Source organism: Drosophila ficusphila, unplaced genomic scaffold, assembly GCF_018152265.1.
Source record: "Drosophila ficusphila isolate 14025-0441.05 unplaced genomic scaffold, ASM1815226v1 contig_2, whole genome shotgun sequence".
Classification (NCBI taxonomy): Eukaryota; Metazoa; Arthropoda; class Insecta; order Diptera; family Drosophilidae; genus Drosophila; species Drosophila ficusphila.
Genome location: NW_025064094.1, coordinates 1,063,573 through 1,079,362, shown reverse-complemented (window position 1 = coordinate 1,079,362; position 15,790 = coordinate 1,063,573). Strand labels below are relative to the sequence as shown.

At 44.1% G+C, this 15,790-nt stretch overlaps 1 protein-coding gene and 1 long non-coding RNA gene across 2 annotated transcripts in view; both read right to left on the bottom strand.

Moving 5' to 3' along the window:
* The window catches only part of LOC108096982 (unconventional myosin-VIIa), a 634,406-nt gene that overhangs the window by 154,085 nt on the left and 464,531 nt on the right, over positions 1-15,790 (bottom strand). The window contains 3 exon segments of the mRNA XM_043207602.1: positions 4,430-4,521; positions 4,524-4,781; positions 4,784-4,823. Coding sequence (XP_043063537.1) covers positions 4,430-4,521; positions 4,524-4,781; positions 4,784-4,823 — 390 coding nt within the window.
* LOC108099375 lies at positions 8,452-8,663 on the bottom strand. Its single transcript, XR_001771931.2, has 2 exons — positions 8,577-8,663; positions 8,452-8,520 (listed from the first exon to the last, which is right to left on the bottom strand). It is a non-coding gene; the product is annotated as an uncharacterized LOC108099375 (long non-coding RNA).

Sequence of the window (15,790 nt, the reverse complement as noted above, 5' to 3'; positions counted from 1 at the left end):
ATGGATACTCAGCGTCTGGGCTTGCTGATGGGTATCCACGGATGGTTCGGCCTCCTCGGCTGCGGGCATCCTCAAAGTTGGCCACCAGGTGCGTGAGTTCGGGCAGCGTCTTGAAATCCTGGCGGCGGGTGAACATCTGGTACTTGGGCAGCATGTTCTCGTAAATTCGTTCTAATTCTTGCTCGGGTGAGAATCCAGCGCGGCGCATCTGGAGGCGAAGATTCACCAGGTATTCCTTGAACGGCTCATTCACAAGTGAGAGTGGATCTCGTCGTCGAGGCGTTGGTAATAAAAATTCCCTGCGGACTTCTGTCCAGGTGCGTCCCTGCAGATCACTGGTTCGGAACCAGCTCTCCGCTCGGCCAGTCAGGAGGACGGTGATAGCGTGCGGATCCGGTAGGTATCCGCTCGTTCTTCGATGTGCTCCACGAAGCTGAGCGGATCGGAGGTGCTGTCGAAAAACAAAAAAGGAAAAAAAAAAAAAAAAAAAAAAAAAAAAAAAAAGACAATCCCCATTTGGTCGCCTTGTCGACCACCATCGCGTAGACGCCTGCGTCGGACTGGGATGCACTGGCGCGTGCGGTGCCCTCTGATTTTCCTCGCGTCCCTGGGGACGGGGAAGTGCTGCGTGGTACTGCCAGCGTGTGGTTGCTGCTGGGTACCTTCTCCTGGTAGGGGGTATCGGCGACGGTGGTTTGACGTCTCCGGAAGGGGTGTATTTGCGTTCAAACTCCCCAGCCGGATCAGTGTGTCCTCGGAGTGTTCCGGTTGCCTGGCGAACGCGTACAGTCGGGCTCGTTGTTCCTCGACCGTGCCGTTCTGCTCCAGGCCGAGATCGAGAAGGATAGCCTCTAGCTCGTGCTTCTTCCTGTATGAGATCCAAGAGACTCCCATGTTGCTTGGTGTGTCCTGGTTGTGCTTGTAGTCCGGTGTATCCTTGTAGTCCTGTGTATCCTTGAGTGTCCTGGCTAGGGTGCAGGAGTGGCGATGTGTGTCCTTGGATTGTTGAGTATCCTTGAAGTCCTGGGGAGGATGTGAATCCTTGTTATCCTTGAGGGGTGTGTATCCTTGTGGTCCTTGAGGGGATGTGTACCCTTGATGTCCTTGAGTGATCCTGATGATCGACTGTCTTCCTGTAGCTCCGTTGATTGACTGTCCTCTGCGTGTGTCGGCTGGCGACCTAAATCTACGTGCTCGTGTGTGTGTGTACTAGCTTGCCTTTATTTCGTGTCGTGTGCGACGACATTCCTCGTGTACTCTGATTTGCCAAACATTTTGACTGTACTTTCTTGCCTTTATTTCGTGTCGTGTGCGACGACATTTTTCCTCTCTCTTATGACTGTACTTGCTTGCGTTTGTTTTAAGTCGTGTGCGACGACTTTTCCCTCTCTCATAGTTTCTCTCCTCGCAGTTACTTTTCCCCTATTCCTCTTTCGTTGAAAAAACGTGTTTCCCTAGCTTTCGTCCCTAACCTCAAATTTTGACCTAATTTCGACCTGATTTTTCTTCTGGTGGTTCTTTACGCCACGAAGGATGAAAATGTCCTTTCATTATCCTGCCTAGTCCCTGTTCGGGTGCCATCTGTAAGGATGCTAATCACGGGCCAGGATAAATACTCAGTCTATCCAGGGTCCCCTACAGAAATATTTATTATTTACGGAGACAGGCAGGACAAGGAGGCGGGTTTCCTAATTAGGTACGGGATTCGAGGGGGAAATCGGGGTTCTCTGCGTATCGTGATCACGCCGTCGGCCCGTCAACCGGGCGGCCAGCGGACCTGTTCCGCTCCTGGTCACTTGACTTGCTCGTTCGGGATCCCAAAGACTGCTCGACTTACTCCTTCTGGAGCTAAAATGCGACTCCTGATCGGCGAACAGCGGAGGCTGTTCGAAGCCCTCGCTGCTGCCGTCGACCGCGGCAGCGGCCCTTTCGCTGCCTCCGTGTAGTTTTTCTCGACGTCCTGCTTCCTCTGCAGCTTCCCTGCACCCGCGTCTCTCTGCGCGATCGTGCTCCTCTCCTCTCCTGCGTGGCTCTCCGGGTTCGGCCGTCGGTTCTGCCGGTAGTCGGCTGCCGAGAGCGCAAGTTTGAGAGATGGTGTCGGCAATGTTGCCGGTGGTGATGTTGCTGGCGATGATGTCGGCAATGTTGCCGAACTGTGATGCTGGCGATGTCGGCAATGTTGCCGATGGGTGTTGCTGGCGTGGCCGGGGATGATGTCGATGATCTAGTGCCCTCCATGGGTCTTTCTAGCTCCTTAACCTAAATCCCTAACTCTTATCTTATAAACTATTCCTAACTTATATGTACATACGGTAGGGGGGGGCCTTGTGAGGGTTACCTCACAATATATACACATATGGTTTTTCATATGAATTTGGGGATGAGATTTTTAGACATTGGCATAGATGATTTCACTAAGGGCATCCTCGCAAAAGCCATCGATTAAAACTTCGCCTCCACTTCAGCTACGAAATCATTTAAGCCTTATACGAATTTTCTCCATACAAAATTCGTATAAGCCACCGACGACTCGTTCGATGAAACGGACAAAAAGTTCATCGAGAGCGACATGTATCCCGAAAACGGCGGTGCCATATAAAATGTCTCTATAAACTCGCGCCGCCGCGGCTACGGCTGCTACCCCCGCAGTCGTCGGTGCGGCTTCGCACACTTCATCGACGACAAAGCAATTTTGGAACTGCAGGGAGCAATTTTGGAACTGCAGGGTATGTATGAATAATATTAGAATTTTAATTGTTAGTGCATGCGAAAATCAAATTTTTTGGTTAAAATGCTCACTATCTATCGATTTTTTCACACAAATGCAAAAAGTTTAAAAATTGGCCGAACACAATTTTACAACACGCCACAGATTAACTTTCAACTTTTTAAACTCTATACCTGGCTGGCCGATTCGGTCTGATCAGCGACTTCGCTTTTCGGATCCATATGCCTGGCGACGTAGGGTGCGCAAATTGCGTAATCGGTTCTCCAGCGGCGACGAAAAATATAATCCAAACATTAAAAAATATTAAAATAAAGCTTAGCAGGAGCCTTTAAGAATAGCTTACTGGGCGCCAATTCGTTTCAAAATTTTCTTTTGCAAAATTGTGCCGCGCCTGATGATGGATCTCTGTGATTTTTGAAGAACTTGCCATTTTTGATGGCACCAAGTGTTGCCAAGTGTGTAAAGTCCGACACCTTGTTGGCCTCATAATGAGCCAAACCGGCGCAGGACATGGTGAAATTGGAGGTCTTTTTCACAATAAGCCGCTTATCTCGAACGTTTAACTTTGTTTTTTGGAGCCCTTTATAAATTTTTTATAGTTTTCATTATATGCCAATAAATTGTGTATAACATTTCGCGATTTTTTTATTTTCGTGGCGATTTGGCTTACATTAAGGCCTGAGTCCAAATTTGCATAAATTTTCCCCCATAATTTTTCCATCTTTATCCTGGAGTGTCGATCCAAGGCCTATTTTAGTTTCATTTGATTAATAATAGCATCAGATTGAAAAAAAAGTTTTAAACAAACTGCGCACTGTACACAAGTGATTACTGACAAGTGTCCTATCCAAATAAAACGATTTTCAGCATGCAAAAAACCATGCAGCAGTGCAAAAACTCAAATAAAAATAACTGCATTATAGAATCACATTAGAACAGAGATCATAACTTTAAAAAAAATTTAGCTTTCAACGATTTTTGTCTTCGCTACGAGCGATTAACCATAAAAGTTGCTAGGTGTCCTATCCAAATGAAACGAACTGTATGATAAAGTTATGCTATTTTGACAAAATTTAATCCTAAATTCAACAGTAGCTAAAAAACTCCATCTGGAAAAAATCAAGTCGATATGATCAAAAACAACGGCGTGAGAATTTTTTATTTCATTCTGTCGTATGGGAGCTATCCGATATAGTCGCGGGTCCGGCCCGTTCCAACTTATATACTGCGGGCAACAACTACATAACTTTTGGGAAAGTCAAGCAAGATAGCTTTAAAACTGAGAGACTTGTTTACATTGAAACAGACAGGAGGGCAGAGGTTTGCTCTGTAAGGGTATAAAAATCGTCATTGCTTTGATGTTGTTAAGCATTTATGCATTTTGCTTGGCATGATATGAGAGATTGAGAAGTTGTTTTTATAAATATCAGACTACGGTGTCATGGAAATTAGAAAATTAGTTATGTACTTTTGGGGACGTTGTACGAATCGAACTAACAATAGGAAACAAGTCTTATAGATAAGATTTAGGCTCGTCGAAGCGAGCTTTACATGTTAAAGTTATCAGAGTGCTTTAACTAGAAGTATATTCAAATCAACGTCTTTTTTTGTTATCATCCCGTTTTTTAAATTTTAACATGTTTATATTTAATATTAATATTAATATATTAAAAATATGTAATTAAAATACTTGTTACTTACTTTGACAACGCTGTGAACCGCTTGTGAATATAGCATGCTTACTTCAACAGGATCTTGAGATAGTTCATGAGTTGATTTAAATAATCTTTTTTAAAAACAAATCGATTTTCTCCTGATGGTGGTCCATTTACAAGCCTTTTCAAGGCATTACTGGAAGCTTGTTTATGTTCCCATGCAGAAATTACATCATACAAATAATCAAAACTTTTTATGTGTTCTTCACCATCCGGCCGTGACTGATAAATTGCCCACCCATCAGTTGAAGTTAAGTTTAGTTTTTCAGCGAGTTTTTGCACAGCGTCACCTGCAGTGTCAGTCGGATGAACATCAATAGCTTTAGTACGTGCGTCCAAAAAAAAAATCTGCACACTATAGTTCCAAGACGTCGCATAGCCTATAAAAGAAAATTTTAATAGATCAGTTATTTCGTATTTAATTATCAACCAATTTATTTGCATGCCCCAAGCAACAACCGGAGCTTAGCAGCTGTCTTTCCTCGACATCAAAGTTAAGGAAAATGCTTGTTTTTTTCGTTCAGATCGTAACAGTAATACTATATGTGGTGGTCGAAAAATCGATATATAATATATATTTACAGAATTGTAATTATAAAGGTGTTTTATATCAAATTTTAAGTTACTTATTAACTTTTATGAAAATGATAATATATATACAATATATAATATAATATTATATTATATATAAAATAATATTATATATAAAAACGAGAGAGTTTCTCGACTGTAGAATTAAAAAACAAGCCTCTCCCGATGTAATTAAAGTTGTTCATGATTCACTTATTTATAGTCTTTATTTTGTATTAAATGCACATATACATATATATGTGAATTTCCAAGGAGTAATATAAATTAAATTTTAAAAGAACTTATGATATTATGTAGAGAGGGCTTGTTCGAGCTCCCATCCGCAAAGTAGACAGTTTTCTTTTCTTAGTCGCTTATTGATATTTTGCATAAATAGTTATGTTAATATCGTGTTAAGCCACACAGTACCTGGATAAAAATGCAGCCCTTAAGATCGGGTGGCGCCATTTAGGTTTGAAACTAAAATAAGACCGACTGGCAACCTGAGGATCAGCTGACCCTCTTGACAAATCGTCTGTCAGTGTCATTTCTTTGAAAGAGAGGCTTATTTCCTGCTTCGGCTGACTTTAAAATCCTACGGCACCAAATCAAGTCTTTTCCATTTGACTGCCCTCGAGACCAGATGTCTCAAGTTTAGAAAAAAAGGTGACTACCAACAGCAAACATTTGTTAGTTTTATTTTTTTCATAACCTCCCATGTCTAACTAAAATAACTTTAATCAAGCTTAAAGCTTAGAGAGAAAAAAAGTGCATACCGGCACACGATCACCTGTGGGAGAGCAGTTACTGGATTTTTGATAGAAAAAGAAAAAATAGAATTATTGTCCACTGCCACGTGCCAGGACCAAACCAGGGTAACTATTAATTATATTTTTTTCACCCAAACCAAGTGGTCCTCATTTCTTTTGTATTCCGACCCAAAACTAAATACAGGCTTGGCAGCGGAGTAGCAGTGGCGAGCATCCAGATTTTGTACGACGAAGAAAAATTATCAGCAAGTGGGAAAATGAAGATAAAATAAGTGAAAAAATTTATAAATAAGTGGAAATAAAAATAGCCAAAAATCCAGGCTTAAAAATAGTGTTAAAAAGTATGGTTAGAAAATCCCCCCAAAGTTAACCTAAAACCTGAAAACATAATTATAAAATAATTATAAAAATATATACATATATATATATATAGAAATCGATATGGAGCTATTCTGAAGTTAAGAAAAATAGAGACCCGGGAAATAATTAGTATTTTGTGGTTCCCGACACACTGGAAAAAAAATGAGAACAAACATAAAGATAATGAGCTTTCCTAGCGAGGGCGGTTACAAAAGTTTCACAGACACTGAAAATTAACGCTTTTTCTTTTTTTCTTATTGTTTAAAATTTTGTTTAATTGTCTTGGTTAGAATATAAAATAAAAATAAGAAGCATGAATTTTGGTCTATCATTAAAAAAAATAAAATAAAACAAGATTAATATGAAATTATTTATATTTTTTGCCTGAATTAGTTAAATTTTTTTTGTGAATAAATTACTTAAGCATTGGTTTTTTTTTGTTTTCTCCTTTCTAAAGAAGAGAAATAATAATAACAACAAAAAAATCTCATGTTATATGAAATGACTAGTTTTTTTTCCCCTTTGTGTATAAATAATACAAATTAGAAAAATGAATTTTAACTAATTATCTCCTAACTGGGGATCATTGTTGTAAAAGGGTCGAGGTAATTTGTGATCATTCCGAGGCATCTTATCGATGAAATGTAGGACCAATAAGATCAAGGTAGGGTGGGCACTTCGCAACTTTTTGCGTAGTGAAAGGAATGATGTAATTTTTTTTGGCAAGTGTACTCCTTTCTTTTTTTTTCATATTCTTTCCCTTCTTAAGCCTTCTTCGTTTGCTATCCCCTTTTCTAAAAATAAAGTAGGCGAATTTAGTTATTTTTGACTAGCATTTGAGCAATAAACGTTGCGGTTTTTTTTCTGTTAACCCACCCCAAGCCGACCAGACTAAATAAAATAAAAGCCGAGGATACCGCGTGCTCCGCTTATACGTTTTCATTACCATCAGCTCATTCTCCAATAGATAGTTACATGCTACAGAAATAATTATGGCGCCCAACGTGGGGCCCGACTTGTCAGTCTACAGAAATAATTATGTGGAGCCTGAATTGGCAGTCTACAGAAATAATCCAACCTGTGGGCCTGACTTTGACGGCATCAGTATGAGGTCTGACCTTGGCAGCCTCGTCATGTAATAAAATAGTCAGCTATATCCAAACAGTTTGTCAAACTGAAGACTATAAGCATGGTCAGAGTTTTCCATTTTCTTTTCTTTCTCTAGCCTTAAAGTTTTGGTTTAATCCTTGACCTCAGCTAATAAGTAGCTGGATTAGCTTTTCTTTGATGATAAGGATCTACCATAGCTACAATATTCGCGAATGGTGATAAGATTCAATATTCATTACTTTGTCTATTTTAAACTATTTGCACCTCGACCTCAGTTTAATAAGGATCTGGATTAGCGAACCACAAATTTAGGAACGTTCCAGACGTTAAAGAATTTGATGCGTCATAACCAAGAGAGCAGCTAAATCAAGTGGGTACCTGCGATTGGATGTGGATATTATAGAAGATTTCTATAACCTGCCACGCAGCACAACCAACACATTGAATAGGCTTTTTGAAGTATACCTGGATTAGATTTGCTTTGATGATAAGGGTCTACAGTTGTTTCAATATTCTCTAAAGGTGCTTAGCCTTTTGCCAAAACGCTTATTTTGATGCAAACGGATTTCTTGCCAGTAAATGTAGACTTGGATCTAGATAACTATCAGTGGCAGTAGCGTTTGTGACGAAGTCACACACTTAGCCCAAAACAACAGTAGCCCTGCCACCCCGCCGAAACTAGGACCCAAGTAAACAATAGTCCACCGACACTGCAACGACCACCCTCCCGATCGCTACGATCTGGCAACCGAGAAAAACAACGATCGGCATGCGACGTCAACCGAAGGGCCGGCGCAAGCAAGTCGGCCGAGCAGCGAAGCCTGCCCGAGGCTTGCGAAAAAGGGCAACAGAAAACGATCGGGGGGTCGATTTCAGAAGTTCACAGTGAGCAGGTCGCGAACAGTAAACGAGCCAAAGACATAGCGCGAGTGACACAAGTGAAAAATTACCAGCGACAAAGAACAACGGCACCGGCAGCGACGCAGTGGACATATTGTTACGCATTATAAGATACAAACATACAAATCACAGAAACACAAAACTTGCAATAACCCGGCATTTACCTTAATAAATACACACATACCTACACAAAACCCACCCTACACATCTGTCTATTTTATGGGGTAAGCCACACACTCTCGCACACACCCACGCACCCACACACACACTCGCTGGAGTGCGTGGGAAAGTCGTTGCGTACCGGACGTGTTTTATATTCGAGTGCGCGAAAACAAGTTTCCTACGTTGTGATCCGCGTGTGCGACATCTAAAATTGAAGAGAAGGGGTTGTAGCGACCCATAGTTGTGGAAGGATAAACATACCAGTGTGCGGAGGTCTTCCCTGGACCCCAGAATCTCTCTGGCTCCAGTAGCGTCGGCTCGGCACTGGGACGAAGGGGTGATACCCCCCTGCAGGTGAGTGAAAGCCCTTTTCACTCAATTTTCCGAATTGGGTGATTAGGTCTGCCATCTTCGTGGTCAGTTGACTGATCAGCTGCGCTTCAGAGTTGCCAACTCTCAGCGAGCGTAAGCCGCGCTGTCAACCTGCGGGGAAAGCTCTAAAGAAAGCTCTCCTCCGACCCAAAGTGTAGCATACACATAGGCGTTAGGTAGAAACAGGAAAGGAATTATTAAGAATGGCGAGCCGTGGCCCTGGCCCGGTTAGCATAATTAAGGAGACGACTCAGGGCAAGGCCGAAAGCGCAGCAGCTAAAGACTCTGCTGCGCCGGAAGCTGACCCATTTAGGAAGAGTAGCAAGATGGGGAGATCACCGACTAAGGTGCCAAAATCTCCACCCATTTTCTCGCCTGCAGTAGAGCAGGAACAGGCGGATACGGCGCATGCTGGAGGTCCCACAGAAGCGGGGGTCTTTCACTTCAGCGCTATTTCCGAGCAGGGACTGGCTCCGCTTATCGCCAATGGCGACATAGACGGAGTCATTGGCGCGATCGGGGCGAAATTGTCCCAATTAAACAGCATGATGTTAGGCAAGACGAGGGTGATGGTGACGATTCCTATGAAGGAACTCGTGCAGCAGGTCATCGCCCTCCAAAAATCAGCAGTTAGGATTCGGGAGACGGCTCCAAAGATTCCCAGCGAGCAAAATCCCACTCCCAAGAGGTCACGTGAGAGCCCTAGAGCCGGTAAGCTCTCAGCGCCAAAAAGGCAGAAGGTGCCGCAACCTTGCGGCACAAGCAATAAGGTGGTGAAAGCCATCACCTACGCAAGTGCTGCGAAGCAAATTTCCGGCCCCCTTCCGCCGAGCCATGCGGACAAAGGCACGAAGGAGGGTGCGGAGAAATGGTCGACGGTTACCAAAAAACCGAAGAAGCAGCAGCCAAAAAAGCAGCAGCAGCATAGAAAACTCCCTCCACGCACAGACGCACTAGTCGTCAAGTGTGGCGAGGGCATGCAGTATGCCGACGTGTTAAAGTTGGTGAAAAATAACCCAACTTTACAGCAACACAAAGATTGCGTCAAAGGCATACGGATGACTGGTAGGGGCGAGCTTCTCATCAAAATGATGAAAACGGCCGACCCAGCCACATCCAAATTACAGAAGGCGATGCAGGAGACCCTGTCTGATAAGGCAGAGGTTAAAGAATTGAAGGAGCTAGTCCAAGTCGAGATTAGGGACATTGCGGAGTTTTCGTCAAAGGATGACATTATTCAGGCAGTTTTCACCAATTACGAAGGCGACATTCCACCAGCGGCCATTCCTTCCCTAAGGAAGGCATACGGGGGCACATTAATAGCCAGGATGAGCATCCCGCCCGTTCTTGCGGAGAAGATCCTAGCAGAAGGAAAAATCCGCATCGACTGGGCGCACTGTAGGGTCCGAAAGTCCGTTGAGCCAAAGCGATGCTATAAATGCCTCGCATTTGGTCACATGGCCTTGCACTGCCGTAGCAAGGTCGATTTGTCCAAAGCGTGCTTTAACTGTGGTGGGCTCGATCACGAGGCCAAAAGCTGCAGCAAAGAGGCACGCTGCCTACTATGCGCAAAAACCCAGGGCGCAAACTGCAAGCACCACACGCTTAGCAGAAGCTGTCCAGCTTATCAGCAGGCTCTCAAAGCAAAGGGGAAATGAAAATTCTCCAATTGAATTTGAACCATTGCAGAGCGGCCCAGGACTTGCTTGCACAAACGGTGCGAGCCCTAAAAATAGACCTGGCCATCTTGAGCGAGCCATACGCAAGTAAGCACGATGGGATTTGGTTTCAAAACTCCCAAGGTGGTGCAGCAATTTGGAGCTGCAGCCCGAGACCACTGCAGATCCAATGCCGGCATTCAGGCAGAGGTTTTGTCAGGGCGAAGGTGGGTAGCCTTACCATCTATTCGTGCTACATTGCACCCAGTGTCGACTCGCAGACATTTGGCAGCATTGTTGACGACATTCTGGAGGACGCCAGAGGACGACACCCCATCATCATTGCCGGCGATTTCAACGCCTGGGCAACGGAGTGGGGCAGTCGCCTCACAAACCATAGAGGCCACATATTGTTGGACGCTATTGCCCGGTCAGGCCTCACTCTGGCTAACACAGGGTCAGCCAACACATTCGAGAAGGCGGGAATGGGTTCAGTGATCGACATCACGTTTATGAGCCCAACCTTAACCAGGACGTCAGCATGGCAAGTCTCAGAGATATATACCGGAAGCGACCACCGGGCCATCACCATGGAAATAAGAGACGGGCGACTTAAACGCAAAAACATCAATGCGTCCACTGGGTTCCGAGATTCTACCCTCGACCCGCAAGCCCTGATCTTAATGGCGGAAGATCTCGTGTATGACGAGCGTAAGAACGCCAATGAAAACGCTGTATGCATAAAAAAAGCAACTTGGTCAGCATGCGCAGCTTCCATGCAAAGGAGACGCGCTGGCGGTAATGGTTGTCCCCCGGTGTATTGGTGGACCGATGCCATAGCGGAGGCGCGCAGAAAGTGCCACCAGGCACGAAGGCAAGGCGCGAATTTGGATGCGGATTTGTAGTAAGCCGGAGACTTTGCCACCACGTCTCCAATTTCACCCCAGTGAGTGAACGACTGGCTACAATCCGCGTCAAAGCTAGGTTTTTCAATCTAAGCATAATTTGCGCGCACACCCCGACGGAGGAGAAGGACGATGCTGTTAAAGATGCATTCTACGCGAGACTCGAGGACACAGAAGATTATCCTCGGGGACTTCAATGCAAAGGTCGGGCGCGAACGCATCTTTAACCCCAACGTCGGTCAATTCAGCCTCCATGAGACCACCTCGAACAACGGTCTCAGGCTGATTGACTTCGCCGCGGCGCTAAACATGGTAGTGAGTAGCACCAGATTTCGGCACCTCGACATCCACAAGGCCACATGGCTGTCCCCTGATCAAAAGACGCGCAACCAGATAGATCACGTTGTGATAGACGGAAGGCATGCCTCAAGCGTGATGGACGTGCGTACGTTTCGTGGAGTCAACATTGATTCGGACCACTATCTTGTCGCAGCCAAGATACGCATGCGGCTATGCCGAGCGAAAAACATACGCCCCATCACGCAACGAAAGCTTGACGTCACCAGGCTGCGATCACAACGGACAGCAATGGCCTACTCCACTCACCTCTCGGAGCTGCTCCACCAACCTATCCCTCTCCCTGTTGACGCCGGCGGACTCTGGGCGCACATTTCCTACTCAATGCGAGCTGCTGCTGAAACAACCATTGGGTTCAAGCGCCCACCCACACGGAACCAATGGTATGACGAGGAGTGTCGCGTTGCAGCTGCAGCAAAAAATGTTACCCACAGAAAAACGCTGCAGTCTGGCGCAACGTTTGAACGTTACAGGAAGAAAAGGAAGGAAGAGAGGCGACTTTTCAGACGGAAAAAACGGGAGCAAGAAAAGCGAGAGTGCGAGGAACTTGAGGTGTTGCAGGACAGGAATGATGTTTGGAAATTCTACCAACAAGTAAACCGTCTGACACAAGGTTTCAAGACCGAGCATCTAACTGTCGGGACGAAAATGGAAATCTGGTTACGGACACGCAGTGCACGCTGAGGTTATGGAGGGAGCAATTCTCCAAGCTGCTAGCAGGCGATGGCGGCACCAATCCCACCATTGGAGGAAGTAGCCCGATACCACCAATCGACGACAATGTGGATATACCACTACCTAGCCTTGACGAGGTCCGAGTTGCTATAACGCGGCTCAAAATCAACAAAGCAGCCGGTGCTGATGGACTGCCTGCAGAGTTGTTTAAGGCCGGCGGCGAAGAGCTGATAAGGTGCATGCATCAGCTCTTGTGCAAAATATGGCTAGAAGAAAGCATGTCCAACGATTGGAATCTCAGCGTCCTTTGTCCTGTACTTAAGAAAGGTGACCCGACGATATGCGCCAATTACCGGGGAATCAGCCTGATTACCATCTCATACAAGGTCCTATTGAGCGTAATATGTGAACGACTGAAGCCATATACCAGCACACTGATTGGACCTTTTCAGTGCGGCTTCAGACCTGGTAAGTCCACCATAGACCAGATCTTCACATTACGCCAAATCCTGGAAAAAAACCCACGAGAATAACATCGACACACACCATCTCTTTGTCGATTATAAAGCTACATTCGATAGCCCGACGAGGGAACGCTTATATGCCACCATGTCTGAGTTCGGTATTCCTGCAAAGCTAATACGTCTTTGCAGAATGACATTGAGCAGCACCATCAGCTCTGTCAAGGTAGGAACGAACCTCTCCGAAGCTTTTAATACCGTTCGAGGTTTCAGACAAGGCGACCCCCTGTCGTACGATCTCTTCAATTTTGTGATGGAAGGGGTTCTGCGGAAAGCCGGTGTACATCGATCTGGGACTTTTTTTTATAAAAGTGTCCAGCTCCTTGCTTACGCCGATGATATCGACATCATTGGCCGCAGCAAGCGTGATGTCACTGCTGCTTTTTCCACTTGAAAAAGAGTCGGCAAAAGTGGGTTTGGCGGTAAACGAGGCCAAGACGAAGTATATGCTGTCTACAAGCAGGGAGGCGCGGCGCCTAGACTCCCATGTGGTAGCGGACAGCTATACCTTCGAAGTGGTCAAGGAGTTCACGTACCTTGGCACTGCCATTAACGCCGAAAATGACGTCAGCCTGGAGATCAAGCGAAGAATCACACTTGCCAATAGATGCTACTTTGGTCTGAGTAAGCAAATGTGCAATAGAGACCTCTCTCGCCGAACAAAACTAACACTCTACAAGACACTCATCCTACCCGTGATCTTATAGGGCGCAGAAGCATGGGTAATGTCACTGACGGATGCAGCAGCGCTTGGAGTGTTCGAGAGAAAAAATTCTTCGCAAGATCTTTGGTCCCGTTCGGATTGGGGACGACTTACGTATTCGGATGAACCACGAGCTGTACGAGTTGTACGACGACGTGGACGTGGTCCGGCGCAACACGATACAACATCTGCGCTGGGTCGGCCCCGTTGTGCGTATGGATGAAGAATATCCAGCTCAGAAGGTATTTAAAGCGAGGTTCGACTACGGGCGACGATGAAGGGGACGACCAAAGCTCCGGTGGAAGGACCAAGTGGAGGAGAACCTGACTGCACTGGGTATTTGCGATTGGAGGAGGCGCGCGAGGAGCAGAGGCGCCTGGAGGGAGACGCTGAGGTCGGCCAAAACCCGAATCGGGTTGTAGTGCCACCTAATGAATGAATAAAACAGTTGCTAATGTGTTCTTGTTATATAAATTTGAAATAATACATGTTTTTTGTCTATACGTCTTTTTTATGTTTAGCTAAAGTTTTAGTAGTGACCCCACAAAAATCCACAAATAAGTTTTATATCAATGTGTAAATATTTTTTTCAGAAATTTGTAGATGTGCTCAAAATCGTAAACATTCTAACACCTTCTTAACTTTTTCAGGGTCAGATTTGCGCTACAAAAATTTGTTTTCGCTCGTGTACTTGTTGTGCTGTTGCTCTGTTTTCGTCTTTTGAGTTTGTGTTTATTAACAGTTTTTCATTTATTAATAGTTTTGATTTCTGTTTTGTCTATCCCCTTACTTTAAAATAGAATAGGTTCTTCTTATAAGTGTGTATTCTCACGTTTATATGTTTTTAATGTATGGTGCAGCGAAGAGGGTAGCGAATATTATTAAAAACGGCTATATTGTTGAAAAGAGTGAAGTGTCAAAGCGAATTGAATACGTTTTTAAAAGGATTGTAACTTTTTGGGTAAATTACAAACGCTTGAAATCGTCAATTCTCCAATATCAATCTGATTGGTTGAATTAAAAGGAATCAATTCCGATAAGATGCGCCCAATCAACAACTAAAAATCCTGACCGTGGACGACCCAAAAAAAATTTTAAAGAAGCTTCTGACCGGACAAAACGACGTAAAATTGCTGAGCTGTCAACAACCGACGAGTCTTTTGCTACTATATAACGCTCATGCAATTCATCTCAACCAACGCTTAACATACAGAATTTAATGTTGATGAAGTCTTATCACACTTTCTTGATACAAATATGAGTAAACATCAATATTTGCTTATTGTGTTAATAGTGAGACTTTCTTCAAGTTACTACCAAGTTACGAAAAACTTCTGGCTCATATTAACCCGAAAATATCAGTGTCAGCGAATCCCAAGCAAAAGTTGAGCTGCAAAGCTTGTTGGATCACACGGCGCTACGAATTGTAAAACTTCAAGCTGATGTCCTTGAGTCCATTAGTGATGAAAGTGTGGCCGATTTGATTTTAATTGGCAAGTGGGGATTCGACGGCAGTACTGGTCATTCCGAATATAAACAGAAAAGATATATCGAGTTTGTTTGTGACTTCATATGTACCACTGCATTTAATTACTCAAAATAATGATCCCAAGAAACACAAAGTAATTTGGAAAAATCCTCGACCATCATCAACACGTTACTGCAGACCAATAAGGTACCAATTCCAAAAGGAAACAACCCAATTAACTTTAGATGAAGCTAAATACTTTAGAGACAAAATTTCTGCGCTGGAGCCATATACATGTAAAGTAATTACCAAATCTATAACAATTTCACATCGTTTGCAATTAACAATGCATTGTATGCATTGCAATGGTTGACGGAAAAGTCTGTAGTGCTTTAATTGAAACATCTACTTGTAAATGCTACATTTGTGACGCAAAGACGAGCAAAATTAATAATTTGGAAAAATGCTTGAAAAAAATTCACAAAGACCATTTGGAATTTGGGTTGTCTCCATTGCACTCGTATATTCGGTTTTTTGAATATTTTTTGCATTTGGCATATAGATTGCATTTAAAAACTTGGCGAATATGTACCTCAGAAGATAAAAAAGTATTTCAAGCAGTCTTCCGCGCTCAAATGGGATTACATGTCGGCCAACCAAGGAGTGGAGGTAGTGGAACTTCTAATGATGGTAATACGGCAAAAACATGCTTTGCACTTGTCACCGCAAAAATGCTTATTAAACTGTATCCATGGTATTACCTTCCCCCACCCGTTCACAAAGTTCTGGTCCACGGTTCTGAAATTATAAGCTATG